The sequence below is a fragment of the Bos mutus genome, chromosome 7, assembly GCF_027580195.1.
Source record: "Bos mutus isolate GX-2022 chromosome 7, NWIPB_WYAK_1.1, whole genome shotgun sequence".
Taxonomy (NCBI): Eukaryota; Metazoa; Chordata; class Mammalia; order Artiodactyla; family Bovidae; genus Bos; species Bos mutus.
In genome coordinates this window covers 48,639,294-48,664,318 of record NC_091623.1, presented here as the reverse complement: position 1 = coordinate 48,664,318, position 25,025 = coordinate 48,639,294, and the positions used below count along the sequence as shown (strand labels likewise).

General features: G+C 56.6%; 1 protein-coding gene across 1 annotated transcript in view; it reads right to left on the bottom strand.

The window, feature by feature from the left end:
- OBSCN (obscurin, cytoskeletal calmodulin and titin-interacting RhoGEF) overlaps positions 1–25,025 on the bottom strand; it is a 236,110-nt gene that overhangs the window by 17,978 nt on the left and 193,107 nt on the right. The window contains 23 exon segments of the mRNA XM_070373477.1: positions 4,822–4,930; positions 5,611–5,740; positions 6,088–6,190; positions 6,588–6,755; positions 12,552–12,665; positions 13,202–13,379; positions 13,530–13,688; positions 13,777–13,941; positions 14,025–14,141; positions 14,507–14,663; positions 15,367–15,540; positions 15,764–15,846; positions 15,955–16,155; positions 16,585–16,724; positions 16,875–16,994; positions 17,984–18,051; positions 18,324–18,396; positions 18,768–18,986; positions 19,098–19,196; positions 19,334–19,366; positions 20,279–20,476; positions 20,629–20,753; positions 20,995–21,073. Coding sequence (XP_070229578.1) covers positions 4,822–4,930; positions 5,611–5,740; positions 6,088–6,190; positions 6,588–6,755; positions 12,552–12,665; positions 13,202–13,379; positions 13,530–13,688; positions 13,777–13,941; positions 14,025–14,141; positions 14,507–14,663; positions 15,367–15,540; positions 15,764–15,846; positions 15,955–16,155; positions 16,585–16,724; positions 16,875–16,994; positions 17,984–18,051; positions 18,324–18,396; positions 18,768–18,986; positions 19,098–19,196; positions 19,334–19,366; positions 20,279–20,476; positions 20,629–20,753; positions 20,995–21,073 — 3,012 coding nt within the window.

Genomic DNA, 25,025 nt, shown 5'->3' with positions numbered 1-25,025 from the left:
CACATGTCAGGGGAACCTGGGCAAGGACCCATCTTCTGGCCTCAAGTGGCCTGATTTGCTGAGGCAGGACAGTGAGTCCACGCCTCCTAAATGCAACCCCCTGCTCGGCTCACTGCTGCCCCCATGAGGACATGGAGGCCCCCTGCCCTGAGGCCAGTGGCACACCACTTGAGGCTGCCAGGTGGCAGGAGCCTCTCTCCAAGCCCGGTCTCCTTCTGGTACCCCTTGGCTCCCCAGAGCTCCTCACTGGGTGGTGTGCCCTTGGGGGATGCGGTGCCAGGCAGCTGCCTCTCTCCATTCCTCATGTGAGGGGGTACATGTCCTTGCAGGGGGAGGGTTACTGCCTCCTTAAGCCTGGGACAGATTGGTCGTGAGGGTGCCTTGTGAGTTACCTAGTCTAGGCTCCCACACGCATGAGTCCCCAGTGGGCAGCCTGGCCCCATCTCTGCTCCTTCATGTTTTCACTCATAAAACATAGATAACAATGCTCCCCTCACAGATGAAATGTAGAGCTAATCTGTGAAAAACTCTGGCATGGCTGCATACCTCCAGGGATGGGATGTCTTTCTGCCCCAGGCAGCCCCATCTACTGTGAGGCTGCACTATGCTCTGGGGGAGAAGGGAGAAAATCAGGGAAGGATTAATCCAGGACATATCCAATGTCTGAAGATGGGTTCTGCAGCAACATCACCAGCTGCAGGCCCCTACAGGAGGTCTTCTGCCTCGGGGGAATTAAGAGGTTCCCCATCTTAGAGCCTCCCAGACATCTGGCTTTAGGAAATCATAGTTTTGACTGCCTCCTAGCTTTTGCAAGCCCTTCCACCCTTCCACTTCATTCACCTCCTACTGCAAGTCCTTCCAGATCATCCAGGTCAAAACCAGACCTGCCTTCTGCCCGTTCACCTAGCCCTGGACTGCTCTGGGCCTCTTGTATTCTTCAATTATCAACATGTATGGCATTTCCTCAGCCTTGGAGGCACTGAAGCGTGGGGAAGGGGACAGTGGCTGTGGCATCCAGGGAATGAGTTCTCAGCCAGCTTCCGACTGGGAGCCACCCGGAGCAAGGCTTCTCTCTTCCCTGAACCTCAGTTTCCCCACCTTCTCAGTGTGAGGGCTGAGTGCGGAAACCCCTAAGGACCCTAGAGCTGTACTGTTCACTAAGGTTACACTATTTTAATTAAAATCAAATTAACTAAAATAAATTTTAAAATCCAGTTCTTCAGCCACACTAGACAAATGCTCAGTAGCCACACGCAGCTAGTGGCCGCTGGAGTGGAGTGTAAACATAGATCACTTCCGTCATCACGGAAAGTTCCCTTGGACAATGCTCTAGATCCTAGGATACTAGATGGCAGCATTCTTCCTCCAGCACACTGGAGAAGAAACTTTCAGGCTTTGCTCTTCCCTGACTAGTATGACTCTGAGTCCAAGCCCTGGGTGAGCCCTGGGATGTGCAGAATAAGTCGACCCTGCTGAGACAACAGAGCCATGGAAAGGGTACCTAGACCCTAGGACAGACAGCTTTGAAATGTGGTAGGCAAGGTCTCAAGGGGAGGTGAATGCCCTGGGAGCGTCTGCAAAGTGCTGGCAGTCTGTGTGGTGAACAAAGGCCATGGGAGCAAGCAGTCAGGCAAGCCAGGGGCCAGGCTACACAGGCAAGATCCGGGGAGGTTAGTGGGCATGCAGGGAGCACTGCAGTCAGACGGAGGGTTAGGAACACGCCTGCACTTACATGATGACGGTTTTCTTGGGGACCTTAGTCTCCTGCTCAGTGACTACAAAGAAAACAGTCGGAATAGCGAGGGTTACAGATCAGCCAGCGCTGGGGGCTGAGCTATCCGAGTGGGCCGGCAGTGTGGTAACTCGCTCAGCTTAGGACACTGGCTCCAAACCCTGCTGGACTGTGTGATCCCCCAGGAGGAATGTCTCGGCGTAGAGCCCCAGGCCCTTCACCTTTGAAACGGTGACAGTGCCTCCTCCGGGGGTCTGGGGATGAGGCGCTGCGGTGACCATGCGTCCCACGTGGGGCGAGAAGCCCTGTCCCCCTTGAGGGGTCTTGCAGGAGCTTCATGAGAATAAGTGCCTTGTTCAGGCTGCCCACACAGAAATCCAAGCTCTTCCTATAGTCCAAGTACCCAGGGAGCCCTGGGTATTTGGCAGGCCCTGAAGTTCCTCTTTTCATAGAAACCAAGGCCTAGAAAGGGGAAAGGAATGGCCTGTGTCTGGCAGCCAAACCGGGAGGTGGAGGGCTGGTGCCTAGTTCACAAAGAATTCTAAGACCAAAGGACCTCTCTCCAGGGCAGAGTGACTCTGGAGTCCTAGAGGTAGCCTGTCTGAGTGCTGGGCGTCAGGCCACAGAAGGCCCTCTGGGAGCAACCTGAGGATGTCTGAGCAGCATCCTGAGCTCTGAGCGAGCCAGGAGCATCCCACACACTCAACTGCTTCTTGATTGTCCTGGCTGTCCTCCTCCCCGGAGCCAACAGGATAAGCCCTGTGGCTCCCATGTTGCTGACAGGGACCCACATCCCAGAGATAGCACGGGACTCATCCAGGACCCGGCAGCACCTACTCCCCACCATCTGGAGGCCTCTTCCTCTGTAGCTTCTGGGCAGGGCCAAGCTTGGCACAGATATGCTCCCTCCCAGCCTGGTCAGCAGGCGAGCAGGCAGCCCGCCAGCTACCAGCACCCATACATCTCAACGTCCCTCTCACCAGACTGGGGGAAAGCTGAGGGGGTGACGTGGCCCAGGGCACACAGCCTCCTAGTCTGCGGTCTGTGGGACTTTGTGCCACGTGGAAAAGGACTTCTTTAGATGACCGTGACTATTTTAGCCTTGTTCCCAACGAACATGAGTTAAATGTCCCAGCTGTGTCTGTATGGCACTTGGGTGCCGCATTTACTGTGCACGCGTGCACACGTGTGTCCATAATGCATGTGTGTGCACGCACATGTGTGTGACTGTGTGTGCCTGCATGTGCTTGTGCAAGCGGCTTCCTGGAGAGAGGGCAGCCTACTGGGAGAGAGAATGGGAGGCAGCCACAATGCCCTGTATCTAGACGAAGTTGGGCCCAGAGAACACCAACCTGTCTGTGGCCTGGAGGCCGCCCCCTGCGCACACAACAGTGAGTGATCCAGGGCCTTTTCCCTGCTCCTCCCTGACGCGGGACTCATTCTGTTGCTTCTGGGGGTGGTGACCAGGGCCCCTGTGGGCTGCTACTCTCCTGGCACCTTGTTCCTCATCTAACCTGCCATCCAGGGGGGCTCTGGGATCCAGTGCGTATTGGTGATTATGGAAGGGGTACAGCCATGCCAAGCGGGGCTCTCGGCCCGGCACAGTTTCACAAGCGAGGGGGCAGCGCCCCACCCCACGGGGCCAGCCAGGGCCCGTCCTGGCTGCAGAGCCACCGGGTTAATGATGAAGCAGCAGGTCAGGATTAGGAAGCAGGAGGCGGCAGGCTCCAGTCCCAGGGGCTGTGAAGACTGGCCTCGCCTTGTGAGGCGCCAAGGCCATTCCTGGCGTGGGTGTGCCGCCCTCCTCCAGACCCTCCATCCACAGGGCCCAGACAGAGGCCCGTCGTGACGGTGGACTGAGAGCTCTGTGGGATGCACTTGTCGCCGCCGAGACAGGGTGCTGAGCCCTGCCGTGCGCCACGTAAGACCACCAGGGGCACAGCAGAGGTGCCAGCAGACGCCGTGGGGGCCTCCAGTGGGAGCCAGCTTGACCAGTGCCCTTTGGGGCTTGATGAACAGGACCCCTGCCCACAAGGGAGGAAGGGTCTCTGGGTGGGCCCTACAGAGTGGGAGAGGTCCTAGGCCCGCCCTTCTGGCACCAGATGGCTGACTCAGTGAGAGTCCAGACAGACAGCAAGCCCCGCACGCTGGACCCTGGGAGGCACTGGGTCTGGGGGCTCAAGGCATCAGAGGAGCCAACTTTCAGGACTTGGGAGGACACAGGTCCCAACCCAGCCCTACTGTGAGAGCTGGAGCTCCCCCAGGTGTTTCAGTGTAGCTTCTGCTTGCATGGCCCCGAGGATGGGAGGCTCAATCTCTGTCCTGGCAGCCCCTTCCAGGTAAGTCAGCTCAGACCAGGAGAAACTCTCCCTGAGGCTGTCACCCACCCTGCAAGCCCTGTAAGGCCACTCTCTGAACTGAACAGACACCAACTGCCCTCCTCGCCATCCCAGCCATCCTGGTTGGGACCCTGGAGCCACGGAGGGAGATGTCCTGTCATCCTTCACCACCTGCCTGGGAGCATGCTGCTCCCTAGTGAGGCCCGTTCTGCAGCCCAGACCCCTCCCAGCCTGGCCCAGGCCAAGCCACAGCACCCTGTCCTTTCCTTAGCCAGGGCCTCCTGCTGCAGAAGGATCGTGCCCCTGACACTGTTCCTTCTCCCAAGAGCCAAGCTGGGACCCATCAGCCTGCTTCTGTGTAGCTGCCCCTGCCACCCATCCTGTAAGACCTCTCTGAACACTGCCTGGCAGGCAGCTCCAGGCCCAGGTCTGGCCTGCATATGCACTTGTTATTCCCCCCAGGAATGGTTATTAGCAGACTTAGGGGGTCCCCTGACCCTTCAGACAACCCCATCAGCCTTTCCCAGGCTCTGGTTCACAGCCCACCCTTCTCTGGCCCCCACATATGTGGCTCCAGTCAGGCATGGGCCGCCAGCGCTTGGCCCCCATTCCGAGTCCCCTCCTCCGATCGTGCTTCCCCTCCTCCTGGAAGTGTGCTCTGACGAGAAGGGTTGAGGGTTCTACCCCTCCTGGCCCTGCCCCAGCCTGTGGGGGTTCAGCTCAGGCCGGACCGCACGCAGAGGCACTCACCTTCCACGGCCGCAAGCCGCTCCACACGGTGCTGTTCCCGGGCCCGCAGCACGGGGCTCTGCATGAGCAGCTCCGCACGGCTCCGCTTGGAGCCCAGCCGGTTCACCAACTGCAGGGCATAGAGCAGGGGCTCACCTCCAGCCTGTGGCTCCCCAGGGGGCCTGGGCAGTCTCTGTGAGGCCACACAGGCCAGCGGTGGCATGCAGGGCCCACCGCAGCTATTTCAAGAGCCGCAGAGCCTGGCCACATGGGTAAGGGTACCAGGCCAGCTACCGAGTCCCGAGTGACCAGGAGCTCCCTGAGACAGGCGGAACACTCTCCACCTGCTCTGTCTAGCACAGTGGCCACGTGGGCTCTGAGTACGTGAATTAGAAGTGAATCTTTACTTAAATGTTAGCTTTAACTGATTTACATTTAAATCACCGTGTGTGGCCAGCACAGGTCCAGAGCTGACTGGGGGTCTGTTTCTTTCTCTGAGAATTGCCTTTGGGAGCAGGCACCGCAATGTCCCCTGCAGGCTGCCCGGAGCAACAGCACAGAGGAGGCTGGCGGTCAGGAAGCGCCAAGGCTAGCACGTACCTTCCCCCTGACCCCCACCAGTGCCCCCAGACCATGAGGACCAAGGGGGCTCCGCCCAGGGCCTGCTCCTCAGTCCCCATCTTCTCCACACGGACAGTGGGCAACAGTGGCCTAGGGTCCCCTCTCTCACTGTGGTCAAGGGTGATAGTCACCAGGCGGGATTCCCCAGGCAAGGCCCCCAACCCCCTCCCCCAGCCCCACCCACCTCACCTCACACTCATAGATGCCCAGATCCTCCGTGCCAGCTGCCCGGATCTCCAGCACCAGAAGGCCGCTGCGGGGCTCACTCAGGGTCTGGTATTTGCCCCCAGGGGTCAGCAGGGCCCCATCCTTGTACCACCTGCAGCCAGCCCCAAGGGCAGTCAGGTGGGTCTCCCGCCCATGCTCAGGACCCTCTCCTCACCCATCCCATAGTTCCAAGTATCCTCACAGAGCCCACCCTCCTGGACGCCACCCACCCAACGAACAGCCGGTTCCATGTCCTTGTCACGGCAGCTACAGCCGTGTTCAGAACGTGCCACAGCCCTCTCACGCCCCCTCCTCACGGGACAGGTGGCGGTTCTGTGCCTAGCCGGCCCTGACCCAGCTAACAGGCTGCCCACCCGCACCTCTCAGGCAGGCAGGACAGCCCCAGGGCAGGCCCGTGTGCCCTCTGCTGCCCCACCCCCAAGCCAGCTGGTGGCCCACCTGATCTGAGGATATGGGGCACCTTCGATGGTGCAGGTGATCTGGGCATCTTCTCCATCCACAAAGGGCACTGCCCGGACCTTGTTCACAAACCGAGGCGGGACTGCGGGGCCCAGGGAATGTGGGGAGACAAGAGAGAGATTGAGAGATGGAGAGAAAGAAACAGAGACACAGAGATGACACAGAAAGAAAACCAGAGACACAGAGATGGAGACAGAGGGACAAAAAGAGAGACAGAAACAGATAAACAGAGATGGATACAGAGAAAGAAATAGAAAAGGAGGTGGAGGCAGAGATGCAGACAGAGACACAGAGATACAGAGAGAGACACCATGATGGACCAGGACCCCACCCCCACCAGTGAGCCTCCCAGACTTGTCAGATAGGCACAACCATCCCTGCAGCTCCATCCATGTGCCCCCAACCAGGGCTGATACCTTTATAATGCCCATAGGGTGGGGCCTGGGCACGTATACCCTGGCCTTCCCCTCAGGGCTCACCTTGCACCAATATTTTGCCCAGGGTGCTGGCATTGCCAGCAGCACTGGCTGCAAAGCACATATACTGGCCAGAGTCGGCACCAGTCAAGTTGTCCAGGATAAGCGCGCACGAGCCATCGGGGTCTTCAATGAGGATGTGGTGAGGGTCCACCTCCACTGGCTTCCCATCTGGAAAGGAGGGGAGGGCCATCAGGGGCAACACCAGCAGGGACAAAAGGCCGGACCTGTCTGGGGGTCACAGTCACAGGATCTGATGGAGGAAGCTACCCCTATCGCACAAGAGCCAGTGGACTCCCTGCCAAGGGTCTAGCTAGCCAAGCTGACCTGGAGCCCTGACCCGCACCATCTACTCCCCCAGACCTCAGTGTGCAGTGTGGCCTCTAAAAGGCCAGCTCTTAGCTGGAGGCAGGGGCCAGGCTGGGGGACGTCTCCTCTGATAATAAGACCCTCAACTACCTTGCCAGTGGTTCTGCAACTCCCCCAAGGTACTGACCCACCTAGCAGATACTTGGACAGCACCGTCTCTTTATCATCCTCACCCAAATGCCCACCTGACTAACATCTCCAGCTGTACCACGTTTCCTTCCTGCGAGAGGGGTGGGGAGCTATGCATCTTTCATTATGAATAAATCTTTCCTCCATAATATGTAAAATTTCATAGATTTCTAATAGCTCTGTACGTTCTGAACAAGGTTGTTTAAGTTAAAACATCTTGACATCTGATTCACAGAGAAACTTAACAATTTAAAAACATAACCCCCCCCCCAAAAAAAAGCTTCCAGCTGTCACCCTATTTCCCTTCATCCCTGTATGGTAATTCCAAGAAAGAGCTCTTCTCATTCTCTGTCTCCAGGAGCTTCCCTTTCCATCTTTTCCCAAACTACACCTCTTGGCTTTCACCTCACACAACGCAGCCCTTGGCAAGGACACCAGTGACCCTGGCAGTCAAAGTGAGTCGCTCAGTCGTGTGCAACTCTTTGCAACTCCATGGACTAGACAGTCCATGGAATTCTCCAGACCAGAATATTGAAATAGGTAGCCTTTCCCTTCTCCAGGTGATCTTCCCAACGCAGGGATCGAACCCAGGTTTCCCGAATTGCAGGCAATTTCTTTACCGGCCGAGCCACAAGGGAAGCCAAAGAATACTGGAGTGGGTAGCCTATCCCTTCTCCAGAGGATGTTCCTGACCCAGGAATCGAACCAGGGTCTCCTGCATTGCAGGTGGATTCTTTCTTTACCAACTGAGCTATCAGGGAGACCCACTGTCAACCTGTGGTCAATTCTCAGCCTTCATCTTGCTGTCAGAAAACACTTCTCCTTGGACTTCTGGCATTCCTGCACAGTCAGACCCTTTGGGCAAAGACACCTACAGCCAGGTATTCCCTGTCACCTACTCCCTGACATGGGCAAACCTCTAGGGGGACTGTCAACAGCTGGCACATGGGCTTGTGGCACCTGGATGGTGTCTACAGTGCTGATGACACGCTGCACAAAGTGATCCAGAGAGATGTCGGTGCTTCCTGACAGGTGGTCCTGCCTCCTTGGAAACCTCCCCCAGGAGCCATCCACGTCAGCAGAGGCAAAGCCCTCAGCTTCCTTCCCTGTGAGACGTGTGACTGCCTTCTAGGGCTGTAAGTCACTTTTCTCTTTGGAGGGAAGGAAGGGAAGATGTGCCAGCAGCCCCATGAAAGTTCAGTATCTCCTAAAACTCAAGGTTCCTCTCTTGTGGAACAGTTCACTGCATGAAGCTGACATCTGGTGCCTGGATGTGGAGATCAAGGTATGGGAAGCCCGTGCAAAATGCTGCTGCTTTTGCTGTGACAAACAACCTTTGTCTCTGACTTGGGGTCTTGTATTTGTAATCTGGCTGGCCGACTGCTTGCTGGGTTGCAAGCCAAGAAATAGCTCAGGTCCTTAACAGTTTCTGATTTGCAATTTTGGCAACAAGGAAGGGACGCTGTAAGAGACACACCATTCCAAAAGAGAAAGGTGGCGGCCTGTGGACCAGTTAATAGACCTGAGGGAAGGGATGTCCATGGGAATCAGTGGTGGACATACTGCCCAAACGTCACAGTCGGCTGTGCAAGAAACAGCTATTTCCTGTGAATGGAGGGAAACTGAGCAGGCAGCTCCAAGCCGAGCACTGAGAAGTGGGTTCAAAGTCTCCTGGATGGTGCCTTGGTTGACACTCTCTCTCTCCCTACAGCGGGGACGCTGCTGTTCAGCCCCACTTCCCAACAAACATCAGAGCCCATGCTGAATCCCAGGAGGCATTTCTGAGTCCAGTCACAGACATACACACCCACACTGGGTGCAAAGGGAAAGCCATCGCCAACACTGTGGGGCAGAAGGCAGGCAGGAGCAGGGCTAGAACTCAGGGATGAGAGGCACGGGCACCAAAAAATGAAGGATTCTTTTAGAGATAACAGGAAAGGACCCTGGTGTTTGCTGCGAACCCTGGCTTGGGACAACTCCCTGACATAGACAAACCTCTATGGGGAACTGTCAACAGCTGGCACGTGGATTCGTGGCACCTGGTAACACTCTGGAGAAGCTGATCCAGAGATATGAGTGCCTCCTGACAGGTGGTCCTGCCTCCTTGGACACCTCACTCAGCCCTCACGGGAAGAACCAGAAAGGGGATGGGAGATGTTATGATGGCTCTGGGCCACTGGAAACCTCTGCTAAGTGGACCCCACCCAAAATGTCACCATCATGCCAGGCAAGGGACACAGAGCCCCTGAGAACAAAGTGATGTGGCTGTTAAGTCAAGGGGCCCCTGAAGCTAAAACAGGTCGTATCTGTAGTGACAATCCTGCCGCCTCATCTGAGTGAGCCCAAAACACTAGGTATTACTGAGCTACAGAAGTATGTCTCCTTCCATCCCTGAGCCCTTCCTCATCCTCCACCCTTACCACTGCTTTAAGAGAAAAATCATCAGAAGTGGGCCTTGGTCTCCCTGGGCTCAGAGGGACCCACCATGCCCCTCTGATACGCCAGGCATGCAGCCAGGGGGAGGGCTTAGATTTTGATGGCTCTGCTGGATACAGGTGTCTGGATTCCACTGATGGGATCTGAGCAAGGTTCCCACGGAGCAAGAAGAAAACTGTCACCCTGGGGCCAAGTCAGGGTGCTGTGACTGTGGCTTCCACCTCTGGACCCTGGTGTCTGCTGCTTGGAACACCCTGCTCCACACGAGGGTGGCGAGGCCCTACATGTGGAGAGGCTATGGAGCATGTAACCAGCTCCAGCCCAGCAACGTGTCACTGGCCAAGACTGCCAGCAGAACCCCAGCGGGAGAAAGGAAGTTGCAGGCCTCTTGGGAGATGTGAAAGTAGCCAGGTAAGAGGAGAGGCCGAGTCCAAAATCAACAGCCGTGTACAGCCACAGAGAGTGGAAGCTGGCGGGAGACTGCCACCAGCCCAGTCCAGTCACTGCCCCTGTGGCTCCAGCTGGCGAGGACAGGACAGCCACAATGGGGTCTTCTGTACAGGCGAACAGCTCCTGGCAGGAGTCCTGGGCATTGCAGCCAACTGCTTTTCCTTCCTGCTGGCATGCAGGGACCGAGACCAGAGCATCACTGGGGCTCCCTGCCCCAGGGGTGAATTAGAAGTTGGCCTTCTGCCCCCGACACTTAAACGTCCACCCGATGAATGATGTTTTGCTGGTGGGTGAGTCTGACTTCTCCTGCCAGATGCTATTTTTCCTGGCAAAGGTTATGTGAGATGTTGTGAACACCCTGGCTGTTCGGTTTGACACGTAACTACAGATGGGTGGGCTGAAGACACTCCTCCTTGGGTCCATGAACCATGGAGACAAGATGGGAGCAAGACCAGGCTCCAGACCAGCAGAGTCCCTGTGCAGAGTTGCTGCCCTGCATGTGGGGCCAAGTTCCAGTGCATGCCACCCGGGACTGCCAAGTGTGACGCTCTCACCTGGCAGATGGGTGTCCCTCAGGAGACATCTCTCAGGTGTCTCCAACTGTGAGGGTGCTTTAGGTCAGTGAACCGCCGGCTCTGGCCACACCACGGGGCTGTGTGTGCTGCCTGGCCCACCAGCAGTCTGAGGACCTGTCTGTCGTGGGGGCTGCCCAACATGAACTGACCACCGGCTGGCCACTGTTTCCTCCACTCCCCAGACACAGCTGTCCTCAGAGGAGTCTAAGCCTGTAAGCTGCTCACCGGGTAAAGGTCCAGATGAAAAAGACAGTGGATGGTCTGGAGACAGTTGGGAACCCAGGATCCCACCCTGACTGTTCCTGGGCATGGTGCAACCCTCCTTTCCCTCAGACACAGCCCCGCTGGCACACGCTCCTGAGGGCAGCCTAGCTGAAGGGGTGGGGCTGACAGGCGTGTTCTTCTCAATTACTTTTACTGACTGGGCTTGTCTCTCTGAACCCACCCTCACAGGTGAGAGGTCTGGTATGAGAAGGGATGGCGGGGAAGTGGGGTTGCACTGCATGGGTTCTGCGAGGTGGCAGGGAACTCTGAAGACTTCAGGACCCCACAGACTCTGGAAGGAAGACAGTGCTGGGGGAACCAGTCACTTATCCACTGACTCTGCTCTGAAGCCCTAACCCTGGGCTGGGATGGCCCTTCTTGCATGTCCCAGCAAAGTGGCCTGCATATCTGCTCCAGCCCCATTCTTTGCCATCTGTGATGGACACATGCGCCTGACTGGTTGTGGACAAGCAGGATGGGAGGGCAGACTTCCCTGGGACCATCCCCCAAAACCAGGAGTGGACTCGGCTATTGGGACCCAACTAGAACTCAGAACTTACCTTTCAGCCCAGATGAGACCTAGTGAGAGCATCATGGTTTACCTGAGACTTTGAGACTCATCAGATGGTCTAGGCTACACTGTGACTTGGTGGGGTGGGGGGCTTTAGGTCATACGGCATCAGCTGGGCCTCAGAGGGGCCACAGATCGAGGCCAGTCGTGCAGGCAGACAGTCTGTGTGAGCGCCCCGGCAGAGACCTGAGCAACGAGGCTCAACAAGGGAGTGTCCCTGGGTGGCCATACTACCTGTGCTGGGACACATGAGAGGTGACAGAAACAGGCACGTCCACACCACTCTATTGTGGGGACATCTGGGCCACGCCTGGACCCTCAAATGGATCCCACCCCACGTACCGCTCCCCTTTTACTGCAGTAAACCAGAACCCTGACTGGGATGGTTGTGCTGAGTTCCGCTGAGTCCCTGAGATTCAGTCAGTCACTGAACCTGAAGGTGGTTGGGGACACCCAAGCGTGCAGTTGGTGCCCAGTGAGAATGGTCTTGGGATCCTGAAGTCGATGTCAGAAGTGAAGGTGTTCCTGGGGACCCCCAGAGTTTGCAGCTCCCATCACACAGGGGAGTCAAACCTGAGAACCACATGGCAGCCCTCAAGGCCCAGCGTTCTGCAGCCTCATTCCCCACCACGCCCGCCTCGGCTCCCCTCTGCCTGCTGTTCCTCTGGAGCCTCGCTGCCCACTGGGAGTTCCCCCAACCGGTCTGCCCTTCGTCCTGCCATATGTCTCTGGCTGGTCATGCCACTTTGGACTTCATATTGCATATGTGTCTATGTGCTTGTCATCTGTCTCCTCTCCAAGAAGGCCAGCCTCTATCCACGGACAAGGATGACCTGCCTGTTCACTGCTATTTCCCACACACCTGGAATGGTTCTGGGCACTCAGCACAAACATGATCAAATGAAGGAACGAATGAGAGAGATTCAGGGGTGGGCAGAGTCACTGTGTCAAAAGCACGATGAACATGGGAGCAAGCTCCGCCTCTGTCCCACCTCACCCCGCTGTGCACCCGCCAGCCTGGCTTTGATTCAGGAGCAGGCAACCAGAACAGGAGGCCTGTCTCTTGTGCCCAGCCCCTCCGTCAGACGCCACCCTGGACCCCTGGCCCCCTGCCCAGCCTGATTCCCTCTGGGTGGCTCTTGCCTGTTGCAGGATTAGCACCCAAAGGCTTACCTTTGTACCAGCTGACAATGGGCTTGGGTGTGCCCGTCACACGGCAGGCCAGCTTGACTGTTTCACCCAGCTCAGCTGTGCAGTCAGCCAGCTCTTCTTCAAAATCGGGGGGGCCTGGGGATACAAACACAGGGCCTTGATCACTCCCTCCCTCCCTCAGGTGTCCATGTGGCAGGACCAGAGCCCCAAGACCAACAAACGGTTCCAAGAGACACCACCCCTTAGGAGCCTTTATCCGCAGTACCAAACTGGGAGCTGGACGGGACTCAGGGGATGGGACACAGGCCCAGGATGTGTCGGGGAGCCTGGTAGGGACTGCGGGTAAGAAGGGTATGTTGAAATGGGATCTTCTCTCCCATTCTAAGTGAGGAAGCAAAACCAAGACTGCTGGGCCCTTCACATCCCTAACACAGCCTGCCTGCCCTGCGCTGGGCAGCCAAGCGCGGACCCCGAGGCCCCCACCAAATCTGGCTAACCAAGGGTAGAGCGTGCCACTTGCCCTAGAATTGAGCATCTTCCCTTGTGTGTGCCCAGGTGGGGACAAGGGCCCAGAGCTCAGGACCTGCTGACTCGTGTGCCTCGTCAAGCCAGGCACCCAGGCAAAGGTTCAGTCTCCCTCCCAGCCTTGCCCCAGGAGCCCAGGCACTCACGCCAGATGGGCAAGGCCAGGCGCTGCTGGATGCCACAGATCTCCTTCACCCAGGAGTTCTTGGTGATGACCGTCCGTGCCTGCAGCAGGTACTTGCGCACGGAGTCCTCCCGCTCGTGCCAGATCTCAAAGGCTCGGTCATCGCCCTCCACCTGGTCGTTCAGGTCGATGCTGCTCAGCTGTGGGAGGAGGGCACAGGCTGACTGCCGGGCCGCAGACCAAGCTGTGGTCACCAAGGCCAGGGTGGCGGGACTGACCCCTGGGATTCCTGGCCTGCACACCCTGCAGGGCCTCCCTGCCCACCCAGGCTCCACCGGCACCCTGCAAACCTTCATCATGTTCCGGAAGACGTAGCTGAAGGTGTCAGTGCGGGAGTCCCGCCGGGGCTTGCAGACCACCAGGTGGTTCCGGAACAGGAAGACGTGCCGGTGGTGGCCTTTCCACGGCATCCGCGCGCCTGGCGCCCCCTCCCACACGATGAAGTGGCCCTGGGAGCACGATCGGCCGCAGTCAGCCAGGCCCAGCCTGGCGTCCACCCTCCGCCGCCCAGGGCCCTCCCCGCACCCTCAGCCCCACCTGGCGGATGGGCTCGCCCAGGGCCTCCAGGGTGCCAGGGTAGTTCTCCATGAGCGACACGTGCAGCTGGTTCTCCGCTCGCTGCGGCAGGGCCGACACCACCGCGTAGGCTTGCTCGAGCAGCGCGCAGTTCTGGCCGTTCCGCGCCTTGTTGCGGATAAGCTCCTGCGGAAGACTGCAGGTCAAGGCAAGGCCTGGGGTGGCTGGGCACGGGGGCGGCCCCACAGCCCCTGGGCCGTACTGCCTACCTTGAGCAGGGCCTGGTACTGCTGCACCCGCTCTACCGGCTGCTCCAGGAAGTGCTGCAGCGGTGGGGGCGGTGGCTTCGAGGGGTCCGCGGCTGACAGCACCTCCTCAGTGTATTTCTGTGGGAACCACAGGGCTGGGCTCAGGGCAGGAGTGTGCAGACTCCAGAGGGCCTGTGTCCCCAGAGTCTGAAAGCTGGTGGACCTGGGGCCCAGGGGAGCTTGCATGCGCACCCACAGACCCTCCTCCCCAGGTGGGTCCCACTGCTGCCCCAGGGGGTGGTCAGTGTCACTGCCTAACATGTGAGCAGGGTTGCTGGGAGAGCACGGTTGGCAGGGAGACCCTGCCTGCTTTTCTAACCTGGAGGTCAGGGGTCCTGGGAAGGTGAAGCGGAGCCTGAGTAGGGTCAGGGAAGATGATCTAAAAGCCAGGAGCCAGCATCAAGCCTGGGGAGTGGAGGCAGGGCTGATGGGAAGGGAGTCACCTTGTAGAACTCCTGCACGGCCGTGCTGACCATCACCGACTCGGCTTGCACTCGGCCCACCAGGAACTCCAGATATTTCTCAAAGGCTGCCTGGTTCTTGATGAAGCACATGGCCACATCGTCATCTGTGTCACAGCTACGCAACTCCTGTAAGAAGCTGCCACAGAGGGGAACCGTGGTCAGGTGAGGGCTGACATCGGGGCCCCCACCCAGGACCCACAATCCAGCCCCAAACCTGAGGGTTTGGGAAGGAACAGGCTGCTACCGAGGCCCGAGCTCCTATGGCTGAAAGTCAGTGCTCTAGGCTGTGATGGCCACACATGTTTGCACGTGTCCTGCATGTACACGTGTGTTTGTAGGCGTGTAAATATGTAAGGAACGACATGTCTGTGGGTGTACATGTGTATATGTGTGTACCATGCACATGCATGCCCACACATGAAAGGGTGTGTGTGTGTGCAGGTATGCACATGTACTTGTATGTGCCCACGTACATATGTGTGCACACTTCTGGGGCATGCCTGTGCCCTTGGGTTGCAGTGCCTAGGTGTGCTACAGGCACTTCTGGGGGTAAGCCGGGCACATGTGCCTGTGTTCCTGGGGACATGTGTGTCCTTGGGCATGGCTATGGTGCACCAATGGGTCAATCAAGTCATCCAAGGTTCTGTCTCTTTTCAACCCCTGCCCACTCCCCTGAGGCCCAGGCCTGCCAGTACACATGTGTGCAAGTGTGAGCATCCACGTGAGTGTGTCTTGTGCACGCGTGACTGCTGTGTGCACACATGTATCTGTGTCTGAGCATGCACACATGTACACGCACGTACACACATACAGACCAAAGGAAACGCCTCCAGGCCCACCTGCTGTGGAAGTGGCCGATGTCCTGCACGTTTCTGAAGATGACTGCCTTCTGGCTGGCCACGGCTGCGGGCACATGGGGGCAGCGGTCCAGGTACTGCATGTGGTGGCTCTGCAGGAACTGCAGCTCGCCCACGAAGGACTGCTCTGAGCTCAGCAGGTCCCGGATGATGGCACTGGCAGGGCGACAGCCATGAAGGGGAGACCCAGGAGTCAGCTGCTCAACAGGGCACTTCCCAGTCGCATGCACTGTGCTGACCGCTTTCAGAATGGGCCAGGCCAGAAAACGGAAGGAAGGCACCCCCACCCCGACCCGACAGCCCCACCATAGGAAATTAGCATCTCAGAGCTCCCCCATAGAAACCCACCTTCCCACAGCACCTGTCTGGGGGCCCTCACCTCAGCCTCGTCTTGTACTCGTCCTCTGACAAAGCCTCCCCAGGGAACTCAGGGGCCTCTGCTGGCCCCCACTCAGGAGACAGCTGGTGCAAAACAGGGTGGAGTCACAGGCAGCCTGAGCACTGGCCTGCCCTTCGAGGGTCAGGCTCCTGCCTGCGACCCCAGGACCACCCCTCCAGCCACCTAGTTACCTTGAGCCGCTTGTCCAGGTAGGCAGGGGACACCCAGCCCTGCCGAGAGGGGCTGTTTTTGGTGGGTTTGGTGCGCACGAGCCAGCGCAGAGGGTGGGCAGAGTCCAGGACCTCCACGTACTGGCCCTCCCGCAGCAAGATGGCATCCTGCTCAGCCCCCAGGGGCAGGTAGTCAGCCGTGACCACATAGATGTCAAAGATCTGCAGGTGAGAGGGAGGAGCTGCTGTGTCGGGCCTGCGCTGGGGCCAGCCAGGTCTCCCAAGGTCCCAGGGACCCCGTGCAGACAGCAGAGGGGAGCGGGGCTGGGAGAGGCCCGATGGGCCTCCCAAGGCCTCAGGCTACAAGGCCCCGAGGATTCAGTGGAGAAGACACAGCCATCCTGAGATTCTCTGAAGCTCTAGAACAGGCCTGACCCAGGTCCGGGTAGGGAGCTCCTTTCAGGGGTGCAGGCAGCCTGCTCCAAAGGGATCAGGAGGAGTCTGCGGGGTTCTGGGCATGTCCTGAGTCAGGGTGGCGATGCTGGCCATGCACAGGTGCCCCACACCTCCTTTTCCCCTGTACCAGCTTGGACCTGTACCCTGCCCCAGGCTCTCACCTCCCCTTCCCCCACCCCTCGCCTACCCACACACCTCTCCTCGGGAGTCCCCGTCCTCGGACTCTGAGGACGACTCCTGGACACTGGAAGACGGGCGTGAACGGCCGTGCCGGGGGGATGCGGATGGCGTCTTTGACTCCTCGTCACTGTCAACTCCAGGCACCTGCAGCTTCGCTGAGGGACACAAGACACGTGAGGCCCTCAAAGGGCCTGCCCGACCGGCCGTCTCCCCCGGGTCTCCAGGGAATGCAGGTGGGGAGAGCCCAGCCTGGGGGTGCGGTCTCGGCCTCCCCTGGAGCTCGCTCCATCATCAGCCAGCCTTACCCTGTGTGATCTTGGCCGACACCATCTCTGTGATCTGCGAAGTGAGCTTCTTCAGGAACTCCTCCGTGCCCACCTCGGCCAAGGACAGGTGGCTACGGGCCTCTGCTGCCAGGAGCTCTGCTGGGGGCCAGAGCTTGGTTCAGCCAGCTGTGTGCTCCACAGACGTGCCTGAACACCTGCCCCCAGACCCATCCTGGGCTTGGGGTCAGAAGTGCCGACAGACACACAGAGCTGGGCCAGCACTGCCAGAAGCGAGAAATTCTGACCATGACTAGGGGTCTCTTTGGCTCAAAAGCATCTGAGCCAAGGTGTGATTTAGGGGACCATGAACTTGGGGAAGCAGGGTCTGGGCTGTGGAGGCAGTAGGTGGCTGGAGGGATAGCAGGCATTCAGAGGGCAGCAGGCAACCTGCAAAGTGGAGGGCGGTGGGTGCAGGGGAGCTGAGCGCAAAGCTGAGCAAGTGGTCAGGCTAGGCTTGGAGCTTGGAGCTGAGGGGTTCCCCAGGGGTGTCCGTGACACTTTTACTCCTGTTGTCCACTTGGCCTTTGGTCTGGGAAGGGGCTCGGGAGGGACAGAGATCAGAGGGAGCCCCGCCAGGCAGTATAATACGAGGACAGGTTCTGGACACTAAAGGCAGTGGGTTCAAGGGCTGGGGGGCCAGAACCCTGGCAGGTTCAGGTTGACCTTGATGGACATGGGATCCTTTGCAGGGCTGATGGGTCAGCAGAGGTGTTGGGGTTAAGGGGCAATGAGGATGACCAATGGTAGGCAGCACAGCAAAGGGAGGAGTGGGTAGATTAACGAAGCAGGTCAGTGAAGAGTGATCCTACAGGCAGTGGGCATGTGGGATGCAGGGCTCCTTCCTCCCGACTTCTGTGCAGACTCAGTATTTTCCATAAAATACAAGTTTAAAACACGCCAAGGTGCTGGAGCCCTGCGCAGGTCAGAATTGGGTCCACAAGAGGGCAGGGAGCCCCGGCCTCACTGGGCCAGTGGTGTTCCTAGGGCCACACAGTCCGGAGGAGCCCCACAGTCCGGGGGCGGCCCGCCGAGCAGCCTCCTGCATGCCCCCACCCCCCTGCACAGATGTGTGCCCACCCTGCTCGTACCTTTCTTCTGCCCAGCAAGGTCTGTGAAAGTTGCAGGTTCTGACATCTGTGCAGCAACAGCTTGGGTCCTAGACGGGGAGGAGATACCCTGAGGAGCCTGACAGAAAGGAGGGTCTGGGGGCCGTGGGGCTAGACACCACGGTCAGGGTCCTGGGGAAGGACTCCTCTCCAGTGGGGAGCCGAGCCCCACGACCCCAGCAGAACAGAGCTGGGTTGGGGTGCAGGATGGGGCTCCTCCCCAGTGGTGGCACCGCCCCCCACTCCCAGGACCTGCACCCTTAGGGCCCACATTCTCGGGCCCTCTCTGCTGACCCCGGCTCCTGAGCAGCCCCTCACTCACCCCTGCAGGAAGGTGGAGATGAGGGCCTCCTTCACCTCGGGCTGCTCCTCCGTGGCCCCCGCCTCCTTAGGCACTGTCGGGAGAACAGGGTGAGCCCCCGGAATGACACCACACACCCTTGAGTGCGGATTCTGGCCAGCACCCCTGCCAGTGATGCCTGGACCACCCACCAGGGGCCCTGTCCCCTGGGGCCCCAAGGAAGCCTGTGCCCGCTGCCCCAACTTGTCCACAGTCACCCCACCAGTGGCAGGAAATGGAAGCAGTGTGCACTTGATTCACCAGCCCTCGGAGGAGCTGAGAGGCCTGGGAAGAAACCACTCGGGGTGGTGGGGGCTTCTAGGAGGGTCTAGCTGAGCGGAGCCCAAGGGATAGCGGGTAGGGACTGGCCCAGGAGCTCGGAGGCTGCACGCTGCCCACTCTGCCCCGGTTCCCATGCCCACTCACGGCCAGAGACGTGCAAGCCTGCGGAGCAGAGGGCCTGGCCGGCGGCGTTGGAAGCGATGCAGGTGTAGGTGCCCTGGTGCTGTCGGCCCACGTCCAGCAGGACCAGGCTGTGCTGCTGGGCAGAGCTGGCCACCGTGTAGCCTGGCGTGTGGCGGCTGATCCACAGCACACCCTGTTCCGCTTCCTCTCGCAGCCAGTGCACAGCTGGCGGTGGGCTTCCTGTGGGCAGGAGTGCACGGTGGACGGCCCTTCCCCACACCAGGAGGGCGGCTCACCTCCCAGCCTCTCTAGAAGGGTTGTGTGTGGGGGCAGGGAAGCGGGACTGCCTACCTTCCACCTTCACGGAGAAAGTGATGCTGGAACCTTTTTTCACCTTCTTGGAGGTGAATTTCTCCAGGAACCGGGGTGGGACCAGCTGCTGGCGTGCATCTGGAAAGACACAAGGCACTGGTGGTCAACAACACGGATCCCTAGTTCCGCATGGGAATTCCACAATTCCCCCTCACACTCCCTCACTGAATCTATGCCCAGGGCCTCCCTCTCTCCGCCCTCTGGATTCAGCTCACCTAATGCTGGCTTCTCTTCTGGTTCATCGGGGCCTGAAAAAAGCACACAAGTCAGATCTATAGCACCAAGGTGCCCGCTCCCCTGAACAAGCCTGCCTATCAGGGTGGGAGTCTCAAGGGGGAGCCTCACCCAGGGGGGGGCCCACCCACTTCCACACACCACACACCACACACCACACACCACACACCACACACAGCACCTTTCCTAAACCTGGCTGGCCATGCAGACCTGGGATTCGCACTCAGGCCCCACGGACCAGATGCAATGCTACCCCATGTCAGCCCAGGGGTCTGGGGCACGGCACTGAAACCAACACAGGAAGAGGTCTGCTCAGAAAGTCACACTGAAGCCAAGCCACAGGCAATGTTGGCTCCCTAGACCAGCGCAGACTTGGAATCACCTTTCAGTGCTCACAACTTGGAAAAGTAAGGAAGTTCAGACTTCTACTTCTAAACTGACTACGTGCCTCTTCCTCCCCAGAGTCTACTGAAGGCCCCACGCTTGCCTGGGACAACTCCACCAGCTAACTAGCCTTCTAGCTAGTCAGATTTCATGGGCCCCTTGCCCTCTCAGCTTCCCTGGCGGCTCAGACAGTAAAGAATCTGCCTGCAATGCAAGAGACCTGGGTTCAGTCCCTGGGTTGAAAAGATCCCCTGTAGAAGGGAAAGGCTACCCCCTCCAGTATTCTTGAATGGAAACTTCCACGGCCAGAGGAGCCTGGTGGACTGCAGTCCATGGGGTCACAGAGGGTCGGACATGACTGAAGGACTAGCACTTTCACACACACACACTTCAACTCTTAGGGGCACACACTCTCTGGGAAGCAGTTTCTGGGCACCTGTGACTTCTGTACACAGGGGCAGTGACCACTGGGTCCTGGCTTCAGGCCTGCCACAGCAACCCAGGTGTGGACGCCAGGCCCTGCCACATCACCGGGCACCCACCTCGGACCAGGAGCCGAGCAGAGGAGTAAGCAGCACCCACGGTGTTGCTGATGTAGGCCGAGTACTGCCCTGCATCCTCGCTGGTGACAGAGACAACCTCCAGAGTGTGGAGCATCTTCCTGTCCGCCATACGTATGTGTGCAGATGCGGTCAGGGGTTGCCCGTCTTTGAACCAGTAGAGTCGAGGTGTGGGGTAGCCTGAGGCCACAGGGGGAGTGGTGAGTGCAGGGCCCCAGCCCAGTGGGCACCGTGCCCTCCACAGGTCCTCAGAGAGCCCGGGGTCATCGGTGACCATGCAACCGTGGCTTGGCAGGAGACAGCGCCATGCCCTCCGTCCCTCTCCTGCTCACCTTTCACCTTGAGCTGGAACTTGGCCAGCCGAGTGCCGGGGGCCACCTGCAGGTCCTTCAGCTCCTCCACCACCTGGGGCAGCTGCCCCTCCTCTGAGGTAGACTCTGTACCCTCTTGTTCCCGGCTGGCGGGGAGAACAAAAAAGTGGAAGCCATGAGGAGGACGAGTGAGGGCTCCGGGACAGGAGGGGTCTGGGGTTGGGGTGGGTCAGTCCTGAGTTCTCCTCTGTGCTGGTGGAGGGTACGGTGGGCTGGCTGAAGCCACCACACCTGGGATGCTGTCAGTCCAAGCCACCACTGCCACCCCCGCAAGGACCCGGGACCACCAGCCCACTGGGCGCTGCCCGCCTCTGCCTGGCCCTCTACCTGGACAGGTAGCCCTGGGCACTGAAGTAGGACGAGGTCTCCGTGGCGTCCGCAGCAGTGTCATAGTCAGTGCTGGTCACTGCGGGTGAAGGGTGGGGCTGAAGCAAGGCCTGAGCCTCATCTTCTTCCCAGGCATGAGCCCCACCCCCAGAGGGCACCCGATTCTCACTGTGCAGCCACTCCCCGGGGACACTCACACTTCTGCACTTCTGAGTCAGAAGGAACCGGGGATGCGGCTACCTGCGGCCCCTCCCTGTCCCCAGGCTACTTACCAGCCCATGTTTCCAGGCCTGAAACTGACTTCAAGACCCAACAAATTATCAATACTGGGCTTCATAATAGCAGACAGTGGCAATTAACATAGTTCACTCCTTAGTTCCAACCAACTAAGGAACAAGGGTGACCCAGGTCTCAAAACCAGCAGCTGGTTTTCTCTTAGAGCCACAATGGAGAATAAGGGCTAAATTTATCCTCTGCTGAAGCCTGAGTGCTGTATCCGCCCCCCAGATTCATATGTTCAAGTCCATACTCCTACCAGGATGGTGTCTGAAGTTGGGACCTTTTCAAGGTGATCAGGCTTAGATGAGGTCATAAGGGTGGAGCCTCATGAATAGGATTAGTGCCCTAATAAGAAGGGACGCCTTCTGCCGGGAGCCGGCATATTGCATATTGAGTGCAGCACTTTCCACAGCATCATCTTTCAGGATCTGGAATAGCTCAACTGGAATTCTATCACTGCCAGGAGCCAGCGTGAGGAACTCCGCCCATGACAAAGGTCATGAGGAAGGAGGCTCAGCATACGCAAAGGCAGGAGCGAGCCTCAGGAGTCCCCCATCTACCCCCAAAACCAGAGTCTGCCTACTTTCTGCTTTGTGCTTTCACCTACACCTCTGACTTTACGGGGGGCTGTCCCCCACTACCTCTCTCTGAAAAAATGAGTTAGCTTACAGCTCCAGTTAATAATTCCTGGGTGTGACAGTGTTTAACCTACAAACTCCTTTGGAAGTCCTCTAGCCTGCCTGAATAGGTTTTTCCGGCCACATGTGATTGTTCAGAACCTCCCAACTGTGAGAGGCAGGAGATGTTCTAAACTGTCTAAACACAGATTCTTTTGAGTAGTTAGAAGACTGATTAGAAATTGTATTGGTGAAGGGATTTTCACTTGTTGGGCCAATGTTTGCTGCTAAGTTTCCATATCCCTTACCTGCTGTGTCCCTGGCAGTGTATTGATTAATATAATTGGTGTAAGTAGTAGCTTTAATGTTTGTAACCTGGGACCCTTGAGTTAATTCTTCTTCTTGTTATAGCCCACCACACCTTTGCTCTGTAGGAATGCAACTTTATCTAATGCTTTTGGAGGGTGGCTCCTGACCAATCACCTTTAGAGAAAAATAAGTTTTCTGAAGAAAGGGTCTTAAAATGTTAACAGGCCTCCGGGCCAGCAGATGATGTAAATCACCTAAGTTTTTGCATATGATAAGTTTGCAGGAAGAAAGCCTGGCTTGCTGCCTGACTCTACCCCTTCCCCCATTATCCTCTATGCATAACTTAAGGTATAAAAACTACTTTGGAAAATAAAGTGCGGGCCTTGTTCACTGAAACTTGGTCTCCCCATGTCCCGCTCTCTCTAAAATTCTGGCTGAGTCTCCATCTGCAGCGCAGAACCCACCATGCTTGCTAATTATGCCTGGGCTTCTAAGATCCGACCGCGGAGGCCTCAGTGTCTCCTCTCTTTTGGGAGAACGGAAGGATGCCTGCGGCCTACGCAAGTGGTGCAAACTTCTTGTCTTGAAGTTTTATTGGTCTCCCGCGTAAACCAAGCTACTCAGCCTCTTTTCTCCACTGAATTTTCCTACTGAGCTATCCTCATCCTATTATTCTTTATATCTTTGATAAAATATTTAAATAAATAGGTCGCCGACGCCATCCCCGCTTCAAATACCCTGGATCAGCCGGGGCTGGTCCCCGGCAGCCTTCTCCCTTCCACCACGTGAGAACACAGAGAGAAGACAGCTGTTGGCCACTTGGAAGAGGACTGTCACCAGCACCCTTCCGTTTCCATAACTTCAGGCAGTGCTGCCCCGTCTATGGGACTTTGTTATAACAGCCTGAAATAAGATACCCACCCCCAAAACAACCAAAGGAAAACAAACGCAATAAAGAAAATAATGGCCATGATGCAGTGATTTATAATAAGAAACAGAAGTTTGGTCTTCCTCCTGTTCCTGACTCAGAGTTCCTACACACTTGGAATTTCCTAACTGGACAGGCGTAGAGGTGGGGATTTTTTTTTCTAATTTATTTTAATTGGAGGCTAATTACTTTACAATATTGTGGTGGTTTTTGCCATACATTGACATGAATCAGCCATGGGTGTACATGTGTTCCCCTCCTGACCCTCCCCCCACCTCCCTCCCCATCCCATCCCTCAGGGTCATCCCAGTGCACCAGCCCTGAGCACCCTGTCTCATGCATTGAACCTGGACTGGCAATCTGTTTCACATATCATTACATAACATATATTAAATGTTTCAATGCTATTCTCTCAAATCATCCCACCCTCGCCCTCTCCCACAGAGTCCAAAAGTCTGTTTACATCTGTGTCTCTTTTGCTGTCTCGCATATAGGGTCATCGTTACCATCTTTCTAAATTCCATATATATGCAGTAGTATACTGTATTGGTGTTTTTCTTTCTGACTTACTTCACTCTGTATAATAGGCTCCAGTTACATCCACCTCATTAGAACTGATTCAAATGCATTCTTTTAAATAGCTGTAATATTCCATTATGAACCACAGCTTTCTTATCCATTTGTCTGCTGATGGACATCTATCTACATTGCTTCCATGTCCTGGCTACTGTAAACAGTGCTGCGATGAACATTGGGGTACATGTGTCTCTTTCAGTTATGGTTTCCTCGGTGTGTATGCCCAGAAGTGGGATTGCTGGGTCATATGGCAGTTCTATTTCCACTTTTTTTTAAAGGAATCTCCACACTGTTCTCCATAGTAGCTGTACCAGTTTTCATTCCCACCAACAGTGTAAGAGGGTTCCCTTTTCTCTGCACCCTCTCCAGCATTTATTGTTTGCAGACTTTTTGATACCAGCCATTCTGACTGGCATGAGACGGTACCTCATTGTGGTTTTGATTTGCATTTCTCTGATAACAAGTGATGTTGAGCATCTTTTCATGTGTTTGTTAGCCATCTGCATGTTTTCTTTGGAGAAATGTCTGTTTAGTTCTTTGGCCCATTTTTTGATTGGGTCATTTACTTTTCTGGAATTGAGCTGCAGGAACTGCTTGAATATTTTTGAAATTATTTGTCAGCTGCTTCATTTGCTATTATTTTCTCCCATTCTGAAGGCTGTCTTTTCACCTTGCTTATAGTTCCCTTCATTGTGCAAAAGTTTTTAAGTTGAATTAGGTCCCATCTGTTTATTTTTCCTTTTATTTCCATTACTCTGGGAGGTAGGTCATAGAGGATCCTGCTGTGATTTATGTCGGAGAGTGTTTTGCCTATGTTCTCCTCTAGGAGTTTTATAGTTTCTGGTCTTACATTTAGATCTTTAATCCATTTTGAGTTTATTTTTGTGTATGGTGTTAGAAAGTGTTCTAGTTTCATTCTTTTACAAGTGGTTGACCAGTTTTCCCAGCACCACTTGTTAAAGAGATTGTCTTTTCTCCATTGTATATTCTTGCCTCCTTTGTCAAAGATAAGGTGTCCATATGTGCGTGGATTTATCTTTGGGCTTTCTATTTTGTTCCATTGATCTATATTTCTGTCTTTGTGCCAGTACCATACTGTCTTGATGACTGTGGCTTTGTAGTATAGCCTGAAGTCAGGCAGGTTGATTCCTCCAGTTCCACTCTTCTTTCTCAAGATTGCTTTGGCTATTCAAGGTTTTTTGTATTTCCATACAAATTGTGAAATTATTTGTTCTAGTTCTTTGAAAAATACCATTGGTAGCTTGATAGGGATTGCACTGAATCTATAGATTGCTTTGGGTAGTATACTCATTTTCACTATA